This window comes from Passer montanus, unplaced genomic scaffold (genome assembly GCF_014805655.1).
Source record: "Passer montanus isolate IOZ18808 unplaced genomic scaffold, ASM1480565v1 scaffold200, whole genome shotgun sequence".
Lineage (NCBI taxonomy): Eukaryota > Metazoa > Chordata > Aves > Passeriformes > Passeridae > Passer > Passer montanus.
This window is the reverse complement of record NW_024366593.1, coordinates 23407-47307: the sequence shown is the minus strand read 5'-3', so window position 1 is coordinate 47307 and position 23901 is coordinate 23407. Positions and strand designations below refer to the sequence as shown.

The window sequence follows — 23901 nt, the reverse complement described above, 5'->3', positions numbered from 1 at the left end:
CTTGTCAATAAAAGATGTTTTGGTGAGACAAAGGTCGAAATCAATAGGAGCAGCACACTTGTTGCTCTTTTTTACTCCTGGAATCCGTTCCAAGAAGCACAAATCCTTGAGGGAATCCAGCTGCTTTGCTATTTAAAGGAAGTGCTTCTCTAATTGATGCTAATCCTCCCCAGGCAGGATTTCTGTGCTCTTAGCAAAGGCAGATCAGCGCAGGTGCTCGGGCACACAGGGTGGACACCAGCTTGGAAACGTCCTCACTGCCCCCAAGGATGGGGCAGCTGCTCCCAGCTCCCCTCTGCGAGGGCTGAAGGGGAAGGGCACCTGCCCCTCACCCCATCACCCCATCACCCCACAGCCCAATTCCCGGCCCAGAGCTGGGGACGGTCTCCACTGAACTGCACGTGCCCCTAAAGGTGAGGTAAAAACCCACTCTGGATCAGTTTTGTATCAGTAAGTGCAGCAAAACGCCACATTTCCAAAGAAATCCCCGTGTTTGAAGCAATGCAAGGGAAAGCTCTGCAAACCCACGCCGGTTCCAGCAGCTCTCATCATCTGATAGAATGAATAAATCGATGGAAATCCCTCCCTGTGCTATCTGGCCCATCCAGCTGAGGCTGCACTCAGGAACTGCCTTTTCTCTGGGATTTCGGGGGGTGCTTTCCAGGGACAGCTCTGCTGCAAGTGCAGGTGTGGGCGGCAGGGTTTTAAAGCCCTGCTTTCCGGAGCAGCATCTTCTCCTCTGTCATTAATTAAGCCAGGCCACGATTCATTCCAAATGGAATATTAAATCCTTCTCTGCCTTCCACATAAATCAAACTTTGCCAAGGCATCAGGACTGAAATAAAATCAGCCCTGCACAATCCAATTAATGCTGGGATTGCTGGGATTTTAATTCTGGAAGGACCCAGGACCAAACATTATTGATTCCAGCCCAGGCTTAAAAGTAGTTTTTCCTTTGAAATAAACCCAAAATAACTTATGTTTCTCTTTAATCTTCCGGTGCAAATGACCCAGGTTTTAGGTACAAAAATTACATGTATTTCTGAAATGCAGCTCTAAATATTTATGATGAATCCCAAGATTTAATCAATAAAAATGGAATATTTCAGTCTCCCCTTATAGACCCAAATATGGTCGTAAAGGAGAAGAAGATAATTAAAGAACCTGTACTGAGGAATTAATTGGGGGATTTTGGGCCAGACTCGGGTACTCAGCAAGAATTTACCTGGGAAAAGATTAATATTTTCCCATCAACTATCAGGTATCCTAAAATTCATTATCATTATTATTCATTATCATTATTATTATTATTCATTATCATATTCCTAAAATAACCTGCCATCTCTCTGTCCAGTCTCATTTTAGTGTTTAATCTGATATAAAATAGCATTTATAGCATCAGTATTTTCCCGTGTTACTGCACCTTTAAGTGCAGGATTTTTACCTGTGTGTTCATAATTAGGAATCTTATGCAAAATATCAATAATTTGGTTGGAATGTAATATTATCTTAAGTGTTTAATTGGGCAAACAGATCTTGTGCTCAACGATACCTTAATCCTGTTGCCTAATCCTTTGACATTGCTATGAATTATTGTTGTAAGCGTTACTCCAAGGGTTGATTTTGGGATAAAAATTGCCATTTGTGCCTAATCCGGGCCGCGGCCGTGGGGCTCGGGGCTGGGCAAACAAAGGGCACACTTCCAGGTGGAGCTGCTGCTCTCAGAACGTTTCCAATTCCCCGAGAAGCATCAATTATCTTTATCAAATCCCAGATCTCATCTCAGCCCCATCAAGACGCAGGACTGCCAGAGCCGGGAGAAGCTGGGAAGGAGGAAGGAGGGGATCAATAGCCATCATGGGATTGTGAGGGAAGCTCTGCCTTCTTTTTGGGGAGCTGCTGGGTTTGACCTCTGCCTCACCTGGGACAGGAGTGCCGCACAACCTGCTTTAATCTTTAAGTTTTACATTTTTAAAATAAAATCACAGAGCCACCCAGGGAATGGCCCTGGGGATGGAGCTGAGAACGGGCACGGCCCTGGAGCCTGGCTGGGAGAGCCACGCTCAGCCCAGGGACAGGGACAGGGATGGGACAGGGATGGGACAGGGACAGGGAAAGGCAGCCGTGATTTGGCTGTCCAATGGCAGGCAGTGCCCCAGGGTAAAACACCAGGATAAAATCATACATGAACCTTGTGGGGCACCTGGAGCCCCCCTGGGTGAGGGCACTGCCAGGGGCTGCTCCATCCAGCGGGGAGAGCCTGGCCCACAGCCCTGAGCCCCTGCACCCCAAAGAACCTGCCATAAACCCACTGCTGCCCCAGCCGGGAAAGCTTGGCACGGATTCCACAGCAAACACCACTGCCAGCTGTTCCCAAAACTGGAATGGAGTTCAGCCAGTTCTGAGGAATTCTGAGCTTCAGAATGGAACCCCTGTCATGTCTGAGGGGGAACGGGTGAGGGGAACATGGAGGGGAATGTGTGAGGGGAACATGGAGGGGAATGAGTGAGGGGAACATGGAGGGGAATGTGTGAGGGGAACATGGAGGGGAATGAGTGAGGGGAACATGGAGGGGAATGTGTGAGGGGAACATGGAGGGGAATGAGTGAGGGGAACATGGAGGGGAATGTGTGAGGGGAACATGGAGGGGAATGTGTGAGGGGAACATGGAGGGGAATGTGTGAGGGGAACATGGAGGGGAATGTGTGAGGGGAACATGGAGGGGAATGTGTGAGGGGAACATGGAGGGGAATGTGTGAGGGGAAGATAGAGGTGAATGTGTGAGGGAAATATGGAGCGGGAATGTGTGAGGGGAAATTTGGAGCAGGAATGTGTGAGGGGGAATGTGAGAGGAAACATGGAAGAGCAATGAGTGAGGGCAAATATGGAGGGGGAATATGTGAGGGGAAATATGGAGGGGAATGAGTGAGGGGAAATATGAGGAAGCAATGAGTGAGGGCGAATATGGAGCGGGAATGTGTGAGGGGGAATGTGTGAGGGGAAATATGGAGGAGGAATGAGTGGGGGAGAATATGGAGAGGGAATATGTGAGGGGAAATAGGTGAGGGGGAATATGGAGGGGGAATATGGAGAGGGAATATGAGCGGGAATATGAGGAAGAATATGGAGGGGGAATGAGTGGGGGAGAATATGGAGAGGGAATACGTGAGGGGGAATATGGAGGAGGAATACGCAGGGGGAATATGGAGCAGGAATGTGTGAGGGGGAATGTATGAGGAGGAATATGGAGGGGAATATGGAGGGCTGCTGCTGCTGCTGTGTGGGACAGCACGTGAGCACAGGGATTCTCCTCGGAACGGGGACAGAAGCCGTGGCTGAGGACGGCTGGCTCCCGGAGGCAGGGAGCAGGGCATTTATTGGGGTGCCATGGAGACGGGTGAGCAGCCGAGGGCAGCGAGCGGCTGGGGTCAGCAGCTCTGCTGTGGGAGCCATCAGCAGCCGGCCCTGCTGGGCACACATCAGTCCCAGCACGGCGAGGGCACTGCCAGCCCCAGCAGCCCCACGGAGCCACATCACAACAGCAGCAGCACCCGAGAGGGTTAACGGGTCATGTCATAGCCGAGGAGAGAGAACCTGCTTTTGATGTGGAGCTACCGAGAAAGAGATTCAGTGTTTGCATTTGGAATAGTCTGAATACAGTCTACTAACAGTAAATTTTACTGAGGGGAAAGCCCATCCTAGACAAATGCTGGTTTAGTTTTTATTAAAAAAGTGATTTTTGACATCCGTCATCCTATTGATCACTCCAAGTAATTCCTCAGTCAGTTCCTACAACCACCTTTCTCAAAAAAATTAAAATTACCTGGAAGGGGGAAAAAAACCAAACCCAAAATGCTTTTCAGGATCCCAAAACCCCTCACAGGATAGGAAATAAAACACCTGAGCTTTTCTCTGATGGCACAGCTTTTTCAGCTGCACCGTCCTAAAGTTATTTCATGTTTTTGAGCAGCCAGAAAAATCTGCAGTTGTGAGAAATTACGTATAAAATCAGACTTGGAGGCAGGAACCTGTATCCAATAGATGGTACTGCCCCATAGTAATTGATCTGGAAAACTTCTGTATCTCGTGAATAATAATTAAACCTGAAAAGGACCTAATTATCCTGGGAGTCCCTTTGGTCACCTGCAGCTGTATTTTCCATGGTTAATGTGGAAGATTATTTAGAAAAGTAAGGAACTTCTGAACATAGCCCAGCACAGAGTAACTAACTCCAAATTTCAGGGGACTGTCAGCCCAGGAGAGACAACCCTGAGGTGAAGCCGGTGGCAGCCGCGCAGTGCCAGGGAGCGCGGCCAGCAGCGCTCCTCGACTGAGCTGCTGATCCCTGGTGCTATCCTGGGCACCCAGCAGCAGCAGCGATGCCCCAGCCCCTGCTCACCTGGCACTTGCCCGTGCGGATGTCGTAGAGGGCCACGGAGCCGTGGCGCGCGCCCACGGCGACGCGGTGGCTGCGCTCGTAGTAGCTCACCATGTAGAACCTGGGGGCAGCACAGCGGGCAGTGAGGCTGGCACGGCCGGCTCAGAGCGGGTTTACAGCCCTGCTCGCTGCCCGCGGAACACCTGGCACTCCACACAAACAGCTGAGGGTGGGTGTGATCCATGGAACCTGAGCGGATTTGTCCAGCAGGTTTATTTATGGCATGGGGGTACCCTCCCTGTGCTGGAACAGCTCAGTAAAGCTGGTTAGGTGCCCATCCAACACCCTGCGTGACTGAGGGCATTTCCCCGTGGAAATCAGACAGAAAGGAAGGGAAGTGGAAGGAGAAATAAGCAAACTCATCAATTTTTGATGGGCGTAAAGAAAGAGGGAAATTCGCCATCACACACTCCAATAACACCCTCGAGGTAAAGGCTACAATAGTCCTGAACACCCAGGGTGACCATATGGGATTCCAACAGCTGCAAAATCCCAGGAATTTCAACACTTTGAAAGCCAAAGACACTAAATCCTAACTGCAAACTCAAATCCTTGGGGATATCACTGTGCCTCATCACAGGAGAGCAGACCTGTGGAAGCGCCAGCTGCATTCTGAATGACGTTGGAATTTTGCAGCTAGATTTTCCTCTGCCAAAATGCACCAGAAGAAACACCTGGAATCAGTCTCAAACAGTATTGCTGAGCATGTTTAGGGCTCCAAAGAAGCCATCCTTCAGCCTTCTCTCCAGGTTCCTGGGGATTCCCAGTGCCACAGCAGCTGCTCGCACGCAGGTACGAGACATGCATGGATGGCAGCTGGGAGGAAAAGCAGGATGGAACAGGGGGAGAAACCAATAAAGAACAGAAGGGAAGGAGGAAAAGCCCCAGATTTTGTGCAGGGAAAAGGGAAACACAGCTCAGCTGCAGCTTGGCAGGGTGGGTGTCCCTCCCTGAGGCGCTGACCGTCCTTCCCTCAGCCTGCTCTTCCCGTGGTCCAAGGGTTTGGCCTCATGTGCACAGGTCCAGGGCAGCCCTGGGAACACTGGGAACACTGGGACACACAGTGGGGTGTCCCCAGAGATCTCCCCATCTGCTCTGGCCTGGTGGCAATTCCCCTCGGGCCCTGCTGGTGCTGGATCATTTTTACACTGGCTATAACCAGGAAATATTACCAGCAATTGCAGAGAATTTTAAACTCCTGGACTGCTATAAATATACACAGGAATAGGGAGATGGGGCACCAATTCCCATTTATCCTTGCCTTTATGTTTTAAGGAAAGCCACTTAAAGCAGCAGGAAGGAGGAAGATCATCTCCATCAGTATCCAGCCTGGCAATAGGATAATTGTTCTTTCCATGAAACTATTCAATATTTTAATAGGTTATTAAATTAAAATGTAATGGCTGACAGGTGATTATTACAATTTATTGGCTGGACCAGTTTAAGAGGATGACTGGGATATTTATTCACATTTAAAGATACTGGAAATGTCCCCATTTATAAATCACCTTTCACTCTTTGTTGTGTCACCTAAAAGACTTTCACCCTTAATTAGGAAATACATCCTGCTGGTGATCCTATCATTTACTTCACAGGATCCCCAGAGGAAGAGCTCACCTGCAGATGGCTGGAAAACATTCCTGAAGACCCTTTTTCTTAACCAAAGATCCTTCCAGGCAGTACATGATGATGTCCATCACCTTGAGAACAAAAATCACCATCAGTTGACAATCTGTGTGTATGCTCTATAATTCAAGCTGTGAAGGTCATCCCATTCCAAGCCCTGCACTTTCCAGCAGATCAGGTTGGCCCAAGCTGCGTCCCACCCGGCTTTGATGCTTGGGATGTTTTTCCCAACAGCACGATTTATTTAATGCAATTTAGAGTGTAAGAAATTGATATTTCTCCCCTCCCAAAGCCCACAGGGAAGCTCCTGAGCAGAGGCAGCAGCTCAGGCCTCACCTCCACCAGCAGGTCCACCACGTCGGCGGGCATCTTGTCGATGAGGATCTCGATGACGCGCAGGATCTCGCCCTTGGCGCGGGCCAGCGTGCTGGTGTGGATGTTCTGCTGCGACTGCGTGTTGGCCGCCAGCGCCGTGTGCCTGTGCACCTGGGGGGCAGGGGCTGGCTGGGGAGAGGCTGGGGGGCAGCCAGGCTGGGCCTGGAGCCAGCAGTGCCTCGAGGTCAGCTGAGCCCCTGGAGCCAGCACTGTCTCTGACCCCTGCACCCAGCACCACCGAGCCCCTGGAGCCAGCACTGCCACCAGGTCAGGTGAGCCCCTGGAGCCAGCATTGCCACCAGGGCACCACCGAGCCCCTGGAGTCAGCACTGCTGAGCCCCTGGAGCCAGCACTGCTGAGCCCTGAACCCAGCACTGCTGAGCCCCTGCACCCCGCACACCTCCCGGGCACTGCTGACCCCTGAACCCAGCACTGCATCAGGGGGCACCTCTGAGCCCCTGCACCCCGCACACCTCCCGGGCACCGCTGGGCCCTGCACCCCGCACACCTCCCGGGCACCGCTGGGCCCTGCACCCCGCACACCTCCCGGGCACCGCTGGGCCCTGCACCCCGCACACCTCCCGGGCACCGCTGGGCCCTGCACCCCGCACACCTCCCGGGCACCGCTGGGCCCTGCACCCCGCACACCTCCCGGGCACCGCTGGGCCCTGCACCCCGCACACCTCCCGGGCACCGCTGGGCCCTGCACCCCGCACACCTCCCGGGCACCGCTGGGCCCTGCACCCCGCACACCTCCCGGGCACCGCTGGGCCCTGCACCCCGCACACCTCCCGGGCACCGCTGGGCCCTGCACCCCGCACACCTCCCGGGCACCGCTGGGCCCTGCACCCCGCACACCTCCCGGGCACCGCTGGGCCCTGCACCCCGCACACCTCCCGGGCACCGCTGGGCCCTGCACCCCGCACACCTCCCGGGCACCGCTGGGCCCTGCACCCCGCACACCTCCCGGGCACCGCTGGGCCCTGCACCCCGCACACCTCCCGGGCACCGCTGGGCCCTGCACCCCGCACACCTCCCGGGCACCGCTGGGCCCTGCACCCCGCACACCTCCCGGGCACCGCTGGGCCCTGCACCCCGCACACCTCCCGGGCACTGCTGAGCCCTGCACCCTGCACACCTCCCGGGCACCTCTGAGCCCCTGCCCCCCGCACACCTCCCGGGCCCCGGCGGGCCCCGTCCCCCGGCTCAGCCGGGGCCATGCCCGCCCCGCCGGCCCGGGAAGAGCTCCCGAGCGGCCGGGCGGGCTCTCACCTCCTTGGCGATGGTGGTGATGAAGGCGGGCGGGCGGGCCGTGGCGATGAGCGACAGCGCGTGGCGAGCCGAGCGCGCCGAGTCGGCCGCCGGGCTCAGGGGCAGCCCCATTGTGATGCTAAACGGGAGGCACACAAAGGCAGGCACAAAGGCGAGCGGCGTTAGAAATACAGAGTGAAAAGATTAGAACCAGCTTATAATGTCACTTCAAGGTCACCGGGAGCACTCCGGCAGTTCCAATATAATGGACTCCCAACAAAGAGCAGTGATTAGGAGTCAGGGTGTTCCAGCATCAACCCCAAATCGAATAATTAACCATGAAGATTGAAAACAGTAAGTGCATCTGTCCAAAGTGGGCAAAAGGCCTTGTTAACAAATTATCTGTATGTGCTGAATACATATCACCCCACGGAGGCCCGGAGCGTCCTGCCAAGGATTTATGGGCTGGGCTTTTACAGTATTTTAAACACAGCCGGAAAAATCCCCTGGCCAGGGTAATTCTCCTTAATTCAAGGCTTTTACTTGCTGTGACAAGATAAAAGCAAAAAGCAATAAGGTGCTAAGTACCCAGTAAATGCAAAAATAAAATTTCTACGTGCCCTGCACATTATCCAAAAATGTGCAAAATGGAATCACAGGCTGGTTTGGGTTGGAAGGGGTTTTAAGGGTAAGCTGTTCCACCCCCTGCCATGGGCAGGGACACCTTCCACTCTCCCAGACTGCTCCCAGCCCCGTCCAACCCGGCCCTGAACACTTCCAGGGATGGGGCAGCCACATATTTTTCTGGATCACCTGTGGAAGGGGTTCCTCCTTCTTCCCCGTGCTCTCTGGCTGATATTTTGGGAAGAGAACAGCAGGAGTTTATAATCCCAACCAGTTCATTTTCCTTCCCCATCACTGTGCAAATTAAAACTCCCAAACGTGAAACTAAGTAAAGCCTCTCTCCCTTTCTGAAGTGTCACGCCAGCAGTGTTTTCCCCTACAGATGCTTGGCAAAGTGTGCATTTCCCTGGAAAGCAAGAGGCTTTCAGTGAATTCCTTCCTGGGAGGATGTGACAGGGAGGGGAGAGCCAGCCCTGCCAGGACAACAGCACCCAGACCATCCCAGCCCACCTTCCACCAGGCCAGAGTGCTCCAAGGCACAGACAGAAATGCAAGGATTACCCTCAAGTGATTTGCTCATCTGGCTGTGGCTGCCCCATCCCTGGAATTGTTCCAGACCAGGCTGGATGGGACTCCTGGACAATGGAAGGTGTCCCAGTCCATGGCAGGGGGGCAATGGGATGATCCTAAAACACCCCCAACCCAAACCTCTCCCTGAAAATCTGTGTGCAGCTTAACTCAGAAAGCAAAAACACAGCCAAAAATGATTGCTATCATCGTCCCAGCCAAGACATCAAAGCCTCAGAATGCTGGGAAAACACTCTTGATCCTCACAAGTGAGCAGCTTCCCTTGGCACTTCGGGAGCCAGGACGAGCCAAGGAGTTCCAAGCACCCGAGTTGTGCCTAACAGCTCGGATAGTCCCTTGATTCAGCAGGGAAAAAAGAAACCCACTCGTTTTCCTGGTCAATAAATGTGATTTCTCCTTTTCTATCTAAAAGCAGAAGCTTGACATAAAAGCTCTTTAATAAAACCTGGGGGAGAGGCTCTGGCAGCTGTGTGCCGTTATTGTGTCCACGGCAAAGCCGGCACAAAGCGGGAGCTCAGCGGGGCTCCGGCAGGGTGAGAGCCACACTTAACCCCTGCACACATTGCTGCTCCATTTCTTTCCATCTCCCTCCACCCTGGATCTGTCAGCAATGTACCAGGCCGTTTTCAATCTAAATCTTGTTATGGATTAATAAGCGAACGCTTTCGCGCTTATTATGCAATTTATCATGAGGAAAATTGCGCCGGGCTCCTCAAGGCTCCACGCTGATCCCTTCATTTGTTCCCTGCTCTTTGGAGGGAGAGCCAGACTAATCTTCCTGACAGCTAAGGGTGGAATCACACGAGCAGAAGGACTCGCTGAAGAGCCGTGCTCACTTGGATGCTGGAAGTCAGGATTTACATAAAACGGGGCTTAGGAGGGGCTTTGGGGAGGGACAAGGTGCTGCTGCCTCCTGTCACACTACAGGGCAGAACTGCAACTCACACAAAAAACAATGGTAATCCAATTTGTCCAACACAGCGCGAGGATTCGTTCTTTGTACCTTGAGGAAATTAAAACTCATATGAAATGGGTAACGTCTACCTTAGAATAACGTCAGAAGTGACTGACCTCCTCAGGAGTGATGGATGTGGAAAGGTGCCATTCAAATTCTGTGCTTGCCAACAAATGTTTCATGGAATCGTGGCAAGGTGTGGGTTGAAAGGAACCCTAGGGATGCCTCATGCTTTGTCCAGCCTGGCCCTGGACACTGCTGATGGGGCAGCCACAGTTCCTCTGGGAATCCCACTCCTCCCTTTCCAGCACCCAGCTATCCCTGCCCTCCACCCCAGGGCCGCTCCGCGCCCCTCTCCCTCGTCCCCCCGCCAGGGCTGGCACGGCCGTGGCACCCACTTGGCCAGCTGCTTCTCGGCGTCGGCGCAGAGCTCCAGCAGCCCCATGAGCACGGCCGACACGTCCATGTAGGGCTCCCAGACGGTGAAGCCGCGGCCGATGAGGTCGATGGCGGTGCGGCGCACGGTGCTGTGCGCCGGCAGCCGCGCGCTGGGCGGCTGCAGCAGCAGGAACGTCAGCGCCTTGCCTGGGGGACAGTGACAGCAGCTGCCACGGGGTCCCACACGCCCCCAGGGCCACCCCTGCCCCCTGCCCAGAGCCACCCAACCCGCCCCAGCGCGCCTGTGCCTCGCTGGTCCCAGATCTGCACAGCAAGTGCAGTCTGGGGGGAAACGGAAGTGGACATGCCTGAGTATCTCTGAGGCCTAAAGGGAGAGAAACACCCCAAATGACTTCACCAATCCTGACCCCCCATGCAGGGTCTGCACATTTCAGAAATGCTTATGAATATTGTATTTAACAGTTTAAATGCAAGCAATTGCACGTAAGTGGAGGAGGGCTGAGGCAAGCGGCCCGCCGTAATTTATTGTTATCTCCCCATCGTTATTTATTGCCCCTCAATACTGCTTCTTGTGGTAAAGATAATTGCTGATTTTATCGGGTTCTGCTTCAACTGTCCTCAACAAGTTGCTTGTTTTGTTTATTAAACAAGCCTCCTGCTGTTTGCAGGACTGAGTTTTTCCAGTTGATTCACACCAACCAACCCCGATCTGGGAGAAGCAGCCCCCAAAATTCCTTCCTGTCACCTGCCTGTGACCCAGACCCTTTTAAAAGGTGCCCCCTCAGGCAGTGCTGCCCTGCGATGCCCCCGTGCCCTCAGCAGCTGCAGCTGGCACCAGCACAGCAGCCCTGACCCGAAGGTGCCAGGGCTGCCCAGCTTTGTTTAAAGCTCTGCCCGGCTCCAGCGAAGGAATGAATATTGACAAAAACATCCCACGCTAATGAGCTGTTCGTTAGGGCAATAAACATGTCACATTAGAGTCGGGCAGACGAGGTAATTAGCCCTGGAAAGGCTCACACAGCACGGCCAGACCCCGGACGTGCTGCTGCCCTTTGGTGCTCACACAAAAATGCTGTGGTGGGACAACTCCTCAGGCAGCCAGGGAATGCCATGCCCACCCCAAGTGGTATTAAAGCAGAATTTCATTCCAGGTGTTTCATTCTGCACTGGCACATTTGCTCCTTCCGTCACTTTATGAACCCAAATGCTAATATTTATCACTTATTGTCACTGCACAGAAGCCCCTGCATTCCCACAATGTCTTGCCTTGCTGTGGAATCTCTCTGAGCACACGGCTCCAGGCAGCCTTGTTATCCCCAGTTTGCCAATGGATTTTAAAAATGAAATTATTTGCTCGGGAAAATCAATAGCCCAGGCAGGAACGAGACACTGAGAACTCTGATCAAGATCCAGCTAAACCCAAATGATGGACTCCACGAATAGGATTTAACTTGATTGTGACCCTTTCTAGATGATTTTTTTCCCTGATTACCCAGAGAGACACAGAAATTTGGAGAGCTGGGTTAAAATTCCTTTCTGCTCCTGGCCCAGTGGCCAGGATTTTCACTCCACATCTTCTCTCAGCTATCAAACCAAGATATTTTCAGGCCTAAATTAAAAATCACTTCTTTTTTGCATCGTGATGATCAGATTTTTTTTTCCCCAGTTACAATCGGCTCCCATCTGGAACTGCCCCAGGCCAGGCTGGACAAGCTTGGAGCACGCTGGGCCAGCAGCAGCCCCATCCCAGCCGCCCAGGCTGCTCCTTCCCAGGAAAGGGACCGCAGCGAGGCAGCAGAGGTACTCACACGTGTGCCTGGCCAGGGAGTAGTTGGAGCCGGCGCTGGTGAGGCCGAAGCCCTCGGGGATCTGGCTGGAGCTGCGCGGCCGCGTCAGCAGCTTGGGCGGCTCGATCTCGGCGCCGAACTCGGCGCCGATGACGCCCAGCAGCACGATGGCCGTGGCCTGCTTGCGCCGCTCCTCGTAGGACGTGGACACCTTCTTGGGCTGGGCCAGCCCCGCCAGGCAGCCTGCAGGAGAGCCCAGAGCTCTGTCAGTGATGGGACGGCAAATGAACCTCGGCGGCGCCGGCGGCGGCGCGGCACTGACGGCGCTGACCGCGTCCTTGGGGACACCGCGGTGTCCAGGGGTGGACAGGATGCCATTCACCTCTAAAACCTCAAAAAAAGTCAAATATTCCTTGAAAACCTGCCAAGAACCTGCCAAGAACCTGCCAAGAAGATCACCAATGTTCTTCTTCCTTCAAAACCTGCCAAGAACATCACCAACTGCCAATGGCATCAATGGCGCTGACCGCGTCCTTGGGGACACCGGGGTGTCCACGGGTGGACAGGATGCCATTCACCTCTAAAACCTCAAAAAAAGTCAAATATCCCTTCAAAACCTGCCAAGAGCATTGCCAGTGTTCTTCTTCTTCCTTCAAAACCTGCCAAGAACCTGGCAAAAACAGTGTCAATTGCCAATGGCATCAATGGCATCAACGGCGCCGACCGCGTCCTTGGGAACACCACGGCTTCCAGGCATGGACGGGATTTCATTCACCCCTAAAAACCTCAAAAAAAGTCAAAATATCCCTTCAAAATCTGCCAAGAACCTGCCAAGAACCTGCCAAGAACATCACCAATTGCCAATGGCATTGTGGCATCAACGGCATCAACCACATCCTTGGGGACACCGCGGTGTCCAGGCATGGACAGGTTGCCATTCACCTCTAAAACCTCAAAAAAAGTCAAATATCCCTTCAAAACCTGCCAAGAACTCATGGGGAAAAAAAGCCACCCTAATTTCCAGGTTTGTTTGCTCAGTGACAGCAGATCCATGGAATTCCATGTTTACCTATGGATTTCTGGGTTGCTTCTCACTCACTTTAAATTGACAGGTTAAATTTTTATTGTTTTTAAAAGATTTTTTTTTCAGCATAAGCTCTTTGCATTTTGATATAGGATCCATCACCACTTCCTATTAAATGTTAGGATATTTAAATCTATTGGATTAACGAGGGGTGGATTAATGAAGCGCAGGGGGTGTCTCTGTTAATGACACCCACGGGGCTCCACAGCAAAAAAAAGGAATTTAACCAAATTTTAGGAGCCGTGGCCAGGCAACCCCGCCAGCCAAAAGGGAGAGAAAAACAGGAGAAAGCTGAACAATGGGAAGGGAGGGGAAAAAAAAAGGGAAAAAATCGATAGCAACTGCCTTTGGAGGAAGCAGGATGCACAGGGGCTGGAACAAAGCAGGGCAGAGCAGCTGGAGGTGGCCAGGAGCCGTTTGTGTGACATGCCAGCCCTGTGCCAGCCCTGTGTGTGCCACCCCAGCCCTCTGTGTGCCACCCCAGCCCTGTGCCAGCCCTCTGTGTGCCACCCCAGCCCTCTGTGTGCCACCCCAGCCCTCTGTGTGCCACCCCAGCCCTGTGCCAGCCCTCTGTGTCACACCCCAGCCCTGTCCCAGCCCTGTGCCAGCCCTCTGTGTGCCACCCCAGCCCTGTGCCAGCCCGTGCAGGGGCTCAGCACCATCCAGCCTGGCTCTGGGCACCTCCAGGGATGGGCAATCCTCAGGATCTCTGGGAAACAGAGAGGGTTTTCATCTATCAGCCTGGACTGGCAAAAATAAAATCTACCTTGCTGCACTGCTGTCCCCCAGGAAAGCTCCCTGGGCTGGCCTGGGCTCCTTGTTAACCCCACAAGGAACTCCCACCTCTGCACGGGGGAAAACCTGCTTAAACACAGGGGGATAAAAGCTCCTTAATGGGTGATTTTAGGTTTTTAATTACGAGGGGAAGCCCCTGATTAAGGGAATGAAGTGTCCAGGCAGAATTTCCCCTGGAACAACACCTGGAAGAGGAGCCTGTCACGTGGCCAGGGCAATTTGGTATTTTGTCCCCCTTTAGTCACAGCCCGGGCTGACACCCAGATCCATTTTCCTGACAGGACCCTTGATCACAGGCAGAAAATTGATCACCTCCAGCAGCTCTGGGTGCAGAACACAAGCTGTGGGGCCAGCAGGACAGAAACCAGGGGGGTTCAGCTGGGAAAACCCCAGCTGCACACAAACCAACCCTCAAAATGTCCATCCAGCAGAGCCCAGGGGGGCTGGAGCAGGCTGGGCAGGGGCAAAAATGCCCAAATTGCCGTGCTTTGCAGGCTGGGGAGATGGTGGAGCTGAGGCAGGGCTCAGGCTGCACGTGGCTGCCCAGCTCCCCTTAATTGGCTTTGCACAAAAATTAATTTCAGCCCAGCTCTGAATAAAAGGATTAAAGGCTGAGTGAGGTCTGCAGGTAATCTGGCAGAGGAATGGAGGGTGTGGGTGAAGGGGGGCTGCAGGAGCTGGGCACAGAGCCAGGAGCACACCCCAAAATCCAAGCTGACCCACAAAATCCCTGGAGAATCCTACACAGCACTTCCAGCAGGCTCAGCTCTGGGACTTACCCATATAAATAACCCTGGAAATACAGAAATGCTGCAAACGGAGATTCCACGTGGATAAATTAACACACACAGAGAGCTGTGAGGATTCTCTGCAGATAAATGAAAACACTGCCCGCTGACAGTGCCCACAAGGGAAATGCAGGAGAATGTTTAATAAATCCTGGCGCTGCTCCACGGCTGGGCACTGCCGGGGGCACAGCGCCCTCTGCCAGCCCCCCTGGAGGGAGCAGCACGGAATTCCTGCCTGGAAAGAGAATTTTGGGCATTTCCCCCTCACAGCCCGTCCCCTGTGATGTCTGCCATCGAAATTCAGTGCCAATCACCACTTCTAACAACAAACAGCACCATTGCTCTGGAGTATCTGCAGCTCTAAATCGGGAATAATTTCACAGCAGAGCTCTTGAAGTGCTGGGAGCTGTCATGCATTGGAAATTGCAACTTAATTCCTTTAATTGCAGGTAGAAGATGTGCTTTTCCACACAAAATGAGCATTTTTACAGCCATTCCCAGCTGGAATTTTGCTCCCTTTTAGGAGGGAATATTTCATTGTGCTGCAGCATGTGGGAACACAAAATGGGTGAGGATGCTGCAGGCTCTTCCAGGGAAAGGCAGAGACAAAATGGATCCTGAGCTGCTCACATGGGGAATATCAGGCACCTTTTAGCCAGCTTTTACAGCTCTGGGCCCACCCAGCAAAATCTCCCTCAGAGGGGACATTTAGGGGATGAGAATCTCATTTTAAAATGAGTTTATTGTGGAACCAAAATCAGAAATTCTACAAATTACACAATTCAAATAAGCCAATTACTCAAATTCCCAAATTCTGAGCACTGGAGCCAGGAGAATTTATGCCCAACTGGGAAAAAAACCCTGCTGTCCATGTGTGAATTATTAAAACCAAACATTTGGTCTATTTTTAGTTACCCAAAAAAACCTTTTAAACTAATTAAAAGGAGATTTGAGGACAGACCAGATTTCCTAAATAACTCCTGAAATGTTTAAGAGTGGAGTGTGTGAAGGATTTTCACCTAAATTGTTTCCCTTCCCTAAGTTCTGAGGTGCAAATGATCCTTTTAAGAAATGACCTCAATAATGCCAAGCTGGAAAAGATCCTACTGAGCAGCACACCAACAATCCCACCAAATGCTGGTCCACCAGAGAAAGAAACTGAGGTGAAGCTGTCCCAAAATCCTTATTTTCCCCTCTTTTCTCCTCAGTGTACCCCACTGAAGCCAAAATTCAGGATGCAGCCCCCTTGAACCAGCTCTCCCAGCAGAATAAAAGGTTTAGGGGACAGGTGTGAAGAATCACTGCGTTTCTGAAGGAGTGCTGCAGGCTGTGGGCAGCTTTGAGAGCTGGGCAGGGCAATGGAGGCACATTAATTACCTGGCGGTGCTAACGAGCTGAGGGCTCACCTGCTGCGATGTCATCGTCCACCAGGTCGGGCTCCTCCTCCTGCACTTTGGCTTCTGCTGCCGAGGGCTCCGGGGTGGCACTGGCACTCTGCAGGCCTTCTGTGGTCACCCCAGCTGCAGGACAAGCCCAGCATCAGCCACTGGGGACAGTCCCCTCGGGGCAGCAGCCAAACCCCATCCCACTCCTCCACGTCCTGCTTTGGTCCTGCTCAAGCCCATCCAGAAACAGCCACATTTGGTTTTTGTTTGGCTTTGCAGGTGTCCCAGGCACATCCTGGGCTGGTGGGAGGTGTCCCTGCCCGTTCCAGCCCAGAGCACTCAGGAGAAACATCAAATCCCCTCCATTTTCTGCTGCCACACCTCAGGTTTTCCCTTCAAAAGCAAACCACAGTTCACCCAAACCAAGGGAATCTCAGGAACAGAAGGCCCCACAGGTGATTTCTGGGCAGAAAGCAGCCAGAATAAAGAATATTTCTGTATCTTTCCTATGCTCCCCCCTCTCCTAGCAGAATACATTTGTTATATCCCAAATAATTCTTATTTCCTTCAACTCCTCCAACTCTGTACCCTTAATTCTAAGAGTTTCAACCCTTACCATAAAAACCCAATCCCAGTTGTTCCCAATCCCTTTCCTGGATGGATGACTGCAATGAGGGGTTCCCAATCCCTGTCCCAGGATCATGATTAGAATGAGAGGTTCCCAATCCCTTTCCAGCATGGATGACTGGAATGTGGGGTTCCCACGATGGATGACTGGAATGTGGGGTTCCCACGATGGATGACTGGAATGAGGGGTTCCCAATCCCTTCCCAGGATGATGACTGGAATGTGGGGTTCCCAATCCCCAATCCCAGTTGTTCCCAATCCCTTTCCTGGATGGATGACTGCAATGAGGGGTTCCCAATCCCTGTCCCAGGATCATGATTAGAATGAGAGGTTCCCAATCCCTTTCCAGCATGGATGACTGGAATGTGGGGTTCCCACGATGGATGACTGGAATGTGGGGTTCCCACGATGGATGACTGGAATGTGGGGTTCCCACGATGGATGACTGGAATGAGGGGTTCCCAATCCCTTCCCAGGATGATGACTGGAATGTGGGGTTCCCAATCCCCTTCCCAGCATGGATGACTGGAATGAGGGGTTCCCAGGATGAATGACTGCAATGAGGGTTCCCAATCCCATTCCCAGCATGATGACTGCAATGAGGGTTCCCAGGATGATGACTGCAATGAGGGTTCCCAGGATGATGACTGCAATGAGGGGGTCCCAGGATGATGACTGCAATGAGGGGGTCCCAATCCCATTCCCAGGATGATGACTGCAATGAGGGTTCCCAGCCCCTTTCCCAGGATGATGACTGCAATGAGGGGTTCCCAGCCCCTTTCCCAGGATGATGACTGCAATGAGGGTTCCCAGCCCCTTTCCCAGGATGATGACTGCAATGAGGGGGTCCCAGGATGATGACTGCAATGAGGGGGTCCCAGGATGATGACTGCAATGAGGGGGTCCCAGGATGATGACTGCAATGAGGGGGTCCCAGGATGATGACTGCAATGAGGGGGTCCCAGGATGATGACTGCAATGAGGGGGTCCCAGGATGATGACTGCAATGAGGGGGTCCCAATCCCCTCCCCAGCATGGATGACTGGAACGCTGGGTTCCCAGCCCTTTCCCCCCCGGTTTCCCAGCTGAGGGGCAGCTCCTCACGGGAGATGACGCTGTCCATGCACTGGGGCAGGTAGGGGGCCCAGGTGTCGATGGTCTCCTTGCGGCCCGCCTGCTCGATCCTGCGCAGCTCCGCCAGCAGCAGCGCCTGCGCCGCCTCGCGCACCTGCAGGACAGCACACAGAGCCCCAGGGTCAGGGCAGGGCACAGACACAGCCCCGGGGTCACAAACCACACAGGCACCAAGGTTTAGAGTCACTGCTCACAGGGTTAAACCGGGCTTTAACCAGAAACTATTCCAGCAGCAGCGCCTGCGCCGCCTCGCGCACCTGCAGGACAGCACACAGAGCCCCAGGGTCAGGGCAGGGCACAGACACAGCCCCGGGGTCACAAACCACACAGGCACCAAGGTTTAGAGTCACTGCTCACAGGGTTAAACCGGGCTTTAACCAGAAACTATTCCAGCAGCAGCGCCTGCGCCGCCTCGCGCACCTGCAGGACAGCACACAGAGCCCCAGGGTCAGGGCAGGGCACAGACACAGCCCCGGGGTCACAGCAGGACATAAACACAGCCCCAGGGTCACAAACCACCAAGGTTTAGAGCCAATCCTGACAGGGTTAAACCAGGCTTTAACTGGAAGCTCTTCCAGCAGGACTCTTGCGGCACAATGAGTTGTGTGTTCAGTTTTAGCTTTGGTGTTTTCCAGATTCTGTAACTCTGAACTTCATATGAGGAGTTAACAAGTTCTCTTCAGAGTTCAGTGACATAAAACAATCCTTTTCCAGCCCCAGCACCAAGGACCACTGCAGCTTCAGGCCCATAAAGTGCAAACAGGGAAGAGAGAAAAGCAAATTGGGAGGATGGGACTGCATAACCTGGAGCTGGATTGGACAATTAACCCTAATGTGGAAATGGACCAAAACTTAAAAAAGGGTGAAAACTCGTGACCTGGAGTCCAAGGTGTATCCATTGAGGCCTTTTAATAAATCCCTACTTTACTCTGTGCAGGCAGCCTCTCAAGGCATCAGAGGGTCACAACCACACAGACTTCATGCTGTTCCTCACGGGGTTAAGCTGGGCTTTAACCACAAAACACCCCCGAAGCACAAACAACAACAGCAGGCATTGACCTGGCTGTGCCTCCCGTGCAGGGGAACATGCAGCCCCTGCACGGCAGCACCCCAGCAGGCTGGGCTCACCTCCAGGCAGCGGTCCTGCCACCGGCGCGCCAGCATCTCCAGCAGCGGCGGCCGGAACTTCTCCAGCCCCAGCAGGTCGGGCAGCATCACGCAGTGCATGGCAGCCAGCTGGCTCCAGCCTGGAGGGGGCACAGGCAGTGAGGAAAACCCCAGAGCAGCTCCTGCCCCCACGGTGAGGCACAGCAAACCCACCCCTCCGAGGGCCGCGCGCCCCTCGGGGTCCCGGTGCAAACTGAGCGAGCACGGTTTGCTGCTGGCTCTCTGTTCCGCCTGAACCCTCATTTTTGTGATTCCCCTGCAGCTCTGTGTAGGTTAAAGCAGGAGAGAAACACAGGGTTCAAATGCTACAGTGGGTAAAAATATCCCATATGTCGGAATCAACAGCAGAACTCGGATTTAAGTGGTGTGAAACTTGATTAAAAGCCAACAGCGAAGCCTACCCCGGGTGCCCCGTGTTCAAAGAATTCCCTCAGAGATCAAACAAAAATAACAATGAGAAAGGATTCTGGCTGAAGGAAAGTAGAAAAGTGAGGAAGGAGTACCTTCGTTGACTAAGAAACAGGAATGGAAAGCAGAAGTGTCAGAGTGCCCAGATTCCGTGCTGGAAGCAGCAGCAACTTGCAGAGGAAAGGAGGAAGAAAAGAGAGAAAAAAAAGAGGGAAGTGAGGAGAGCAGCAGCAGAAAAGGGTTAGTGTCACTGCAGAATGGAAACAACAACTGAAATATTCAACTTAAAAACAATACTCAGCTCCAAAATCATATTCAACTCAAAATAACATCCAACTGAATGAGAATTCCAGGTTTTCCAAGAAGGGAGAGGCAGACATGCAGAGGAACATGGAGACACAGTGAGAGGAACTGGGATGTTTCGAAAAGACCAAAATACATCTAAATGAAGTGGTTTGAAATATGTTCTTAGGCAGGTGGCTTTGGTTTGACTTCACACTTGGCTGTAGGTTGGAAACCCAGGAATTGTGCTGCTTCTCCCTGTGCTTTTCCCATAGTTGTACTATGCACCAAAGGCCCAAAAAATAAACCTGAATCAGCCCGAGCTGCCCATCTGTCACTCCAAGATGTCCAGGATGAATTCCTGAGCTCTGGCTGGCATTTAACTTCATTTTAAATGGGTTTCACAGAAACTCTGGGATCATTCCCACAGAAACTCTGGGATCATTCCCACAGAAACCCTTTGGGATCATTCCCACAGAAACACTTTGGGATCATTCCCACAGAAACCCTTTGGGATCATTCCCACAGAAACACTCTGGGATCATTCCCACAGAAAGCCTTTGGGATGAGTCTGCAGAGCCTTCAGCTCCAGGCTTTAAAGCCCCCTCAAAGCCAGGACGTTTGGGAGCACTCGGAACAGGTAAAACTCTTGTCAGGGAATGATGTCAGGGCAGAACCAGCATTTTGTGTGGTTCTCAAACCACTCCTAGCCCCCAGTAACGCCACACCACTCTGTCCTCCCTGCAGTAATTTTCTCTCTCGACACCAAGTGTTAAACTCAGTGTAAGAGCTGCTGTGACAGCTCCAAGGGCTGCAAAAGAAAAAGTGCTTACCTTGTTTGATCTGCCCCTGTGCTGCATGGCTGGACACGGCAGGGGGAGGCTTCACCTTGGCCATCTCGGGCGTGCCCGGCCTGGGCGGCCTAAACACGAGACACATCCACGGAGAGCCAGCTCAGCCCCAGTGGGAGCAGGCAGAGCCCCAAACCCAGCCCCCGCGGGCCTGCCAAGGCCTGGCCATACCTGCTGGGCCCTTTCTTCATGTGCTCCCCGATGAAGGTGGCGTTGGTCATGCTCATCAGCGTGTTGGCCAGCGAGATGACGGACAGCAGGTGCTGCGTGGTGACGGCCCGTGACACGCCGTAGGTGCCCTTCCCCAGCCCCTCTGCCACTGGCACCTTCCCGCCCAGGCCCACGGGCTGGTTGTAGCCGGGCAGCATCAGGGACATGTGGGCGCCGCGCGACAGGAGCCCGAAGGACACGGAGCAGTGCGGCTTCAGCATGCCCAGGCGCTCCAGGCACAGCTCGTCCAGCACCGCGTTCAGGCCCCAGGCGTGCAGGCACGACATGAAGAGCTTGGCCGTGTCCATGGTCAGGTTGTACTCCAGCAGCGTCAGCGGCTTGGACTTGCTGGAGCGATACTCCGGGTCGCCGTCCTCCCTCCTGTGCCTCGAGGCCTCCTCATCCTCGTCCTCATCGTCCAGGAGGTGCTCCTTGATGTTCTCCTTGATGGTCTCCTTGACCTGCTGGAAGAGCACGGCGGCGCGCTTGCCGGCCAGGAAGGAGCCGGCGCGGTCGGCGGCGCCGGGCGCGCGGCGCGCGCTCTCCGGGGACGCGGGCGCCGCGCTGGGCCGCGCCGCCTCCTCCGTCAGCAGCTGGATGATCAGCGCCTCCACGTCGAAGAACAGCACGTGGATGTCGGGGTCCGTCAGGTTCGTCTTGATGGCCTGGACCGTCAGCGAGTTGTGGGAGTATTTCGGTAAGTTGCCCTGGGAAAGGAGAGGGCAAAGTGGAATTTCCAGCAGGGACAATGTGGGTGAGGCGGGTTTGAAACACGCCACAAAGCACAGGTGAGACACAAGCTCCTCCTGAAGCCTGTGAGGGTTATATTCCAAGCAACAGCAAAACTGTCATTTAGCTTAAAACACATTAAATGGCTCATATTTGGAGGGTGAACTATCAGTATATGGCACTGGAAAAGCAGCAGCTCAGATCCACCCAGACCTGCAATTACTGCACCACTTGGTCACTCCCCTTCAGCCCATCCTCTTCCTCCCTCCCTTCCAAGGAGGCAGGGAATGAAGGTGCTGAGGGAAAAAAGCTGAAGAACGTCAGAAAGGAACTGGAAACCAGAACATTCCCATCAGTTCCTAAGCATTCATCTCCCTCAGCCCTTCAGGATGTCACAAAGGGAAATGGAAACCAGAACATTCCCATCAGTTCCTAAGCATTCAGCTCAGACCCCTTCAGGATGTCAAAAAGGAAATGGAAACCAGAACATTCCCATCAGTTCCTAAGCATTCAGCTCCCTAAGCCCTTCCCTCCCAGCACCTCACAGGATGAGGAGCCCACAGATAAAACCCTGCAGGTACAAATGCAACATTCCAGCTGTGCCTGGATGCAGCAGGAGCAGCAGCACAAACCCTGAGCAGACATTTTTTTGTGGAGACATGCTGGTGGTGATTTCTCTCCCAACAAATGCAACGTTCCCAGCTGTGCCTGGATGCAGCAGGAGCAGCAGCAGCAGCAAGCCATTTTTTCACGGAGACATGCAGTGGTGATGTCTCTCCCTACAGCAGGCAAAGCCAGGAATGCACGGGAGGAGCTGGGAACGGAGCTGTGCTGCTCTCTGCTGGCCACAGGCTGGCACTGGAACAGCTCCTCATGGAACGGGCTGTCCCAACCCAGGGCAGGGCTGCAGACCCCATCCCTGGGGGATTTAAAGCCCTGTGGATGTGGCACTTGGGACAGTGCTGGACTTGATTTCAGAGGGTTTTCCCAGCCTAAAGCACTGCATGATTCTGTAACTCAACCTGCATAGAACAAAAGAGCAGGATACACTGAGTGGCACCAGCCACACAAACTGGGGAAGAGCCATGTTTATGTTCTGGAGAGCTCTGGCTGAGAACCTTTCGGCAGAAGGACAGACACCTCCGCCCTGTCCCTTCCTGCTGGCAGCACAGCAGCCCCACCTTGTCCGAGGCCTCGGAGGCCAGCAGGTTGGTGGCCAGCGTCTGCAGCTTCTGGTGGGCCACGTTCTTGAGGGCGGCCAGGCTGCGGCGCGTCATGGCCTGCTTCAGGTTGACGGCGGGGTGGCTGAGCGCGTCCACGGCGGCCGGCACGGCCTCGTCGCACGCGCTGAGGATCTCCACGGCCGTGATGCCCATCACGCAGCGGTCCAGGGCGCCTGCAGGGCACGGGGACGGCTCAGTGCCACGGGGGCACGGGGATGGCTCAGTGCCACGGGGGCACGGGGATGGCTCAGTGCCCCCCTGGCATGGGGACAGCTCAGTGCCCTGGGGGCACGGGGACGGCTCAGTGCCACGGGGGCACGGGGATGGCTCAGAGCTACAGGGGCACGGGGATGGCTCAGTGCCACGGGGGCACGGGGATGGCTCAGTGCCATGGGGGCATGGGGATGGCTCAGTGCCCTGCAGGGGCACGGGGATGGCTCAGTGCCACGGGGGCACGGGGATGGCTCAGAGCCACGGGGGCACGGGGACGGCTCAGTGCCCTGCAGGGGCACGGGGACGGCTCAGTGCCCCCCTGGCACAGGGACAGCTCAGTGCCCCCTGGCACAGGGACAGGTCAGTGCCACAGGGGCACAGGGACAGCTCAGTGCCATGGGGGCACGGGGATGGCTCAGAGCCACGGGGGCACGGGGACAGGTCAGTGCCCCCCGGGCACGGGGACAGCTCAGTGCCCCCCTGCCCCTGTGGCACGGGGACAGCTCAGTGCCCCCCGGGCACAGGGACAGCTCAGTGCCCCGATGGCACAGGGACAGCTCAGTGCCCCTGTGGCACCTGGCTGGCACTCCTAGCTCCTGGAAGGAGGGGATTTTCCCTACGCCCCCATGAGGTTCACAAACCCCCCAGGGTGACTCTGTACCAAACACACAGAGCAGTAAGCTCTGCAGAGTGTTTGAATTCTCTGCAGAGTGTTTGAACAACTTCCTGAAGGGTGGCTGTGGTGAGCTGGGGGTCGGTCTCTTTCTCCGGGCAACAACAGACAGAACAAGAGGACACAGTCTCAAGCTGCGCCAAGGGAGATACAGGTTAGACCTAAGGAGGAAGTTTTTCACAGGAAGAGTGGTCAAACACTGGAATCATCTGCCCAGGGAGGTGGTAGAGTCACCATCCCTGGATGTGTTTAAAAGGAGACTGGATGTGGCACTTGGTGCCATGACCTA

At 54.1% G+C, this 23901-nt stretch overlaps 1 protein-coding gene across 1 annotated transcript in view; it reads right to left on the bottom strand.

Annotated features, from left to right (window-relative positions):
* The window catches only part of WDR7 (WD repeat domain 7), a 39660-nt gene that overhangs the window by 2489 nt on the left and 13270 nt on the right, over window positions 1-23901 (bottom strand). Inside the window, exons 15-27 of the mRNA XM_039708383.1 lie at window positions 22685-22899; window positions 20736-21481; window positions 20547-20635; window positions 19527-19601; window positions 18985-19103; window positions 17827-17950; window positions 16117-16230; window positions 12065-12286; window positions 10256-10442; window positions 7712-7829; window positions 6401-6550; window positions 6056-6138; window positions 4400-4499 (exon numbers count right to left, since the gene is read on the bottom strand). Of these exons, the coding sequence (XP_039564317.1) occupies window positions 4400-4499; window positions 6056-6138; window positions 6401-6550; window positions 7712-7829; window positions 10256-10442; window positions 12065-12286; window positions 16117-16230; window positions 17827-17950; window positions 18985-19103; window positions 19527-19601; window positions 20547-20635; window positions 20736-21481; window positions 22685-22899 (2342 nt within the window). The remainder of the gene's footprint in view (window positions 1-4399; window positions 4500-6055; window positions 6139-6400; window positions 6551-7711; window positions 7830-10255; window positions 10443-12064; window positions 12287-16116; window positions 16231-17826; window positions 17951-18984; window positions 19104-19526; window positions 19602-20546; window positions 20636-20735; window positions 21482-22684; window positions 22900-23901) is intronic.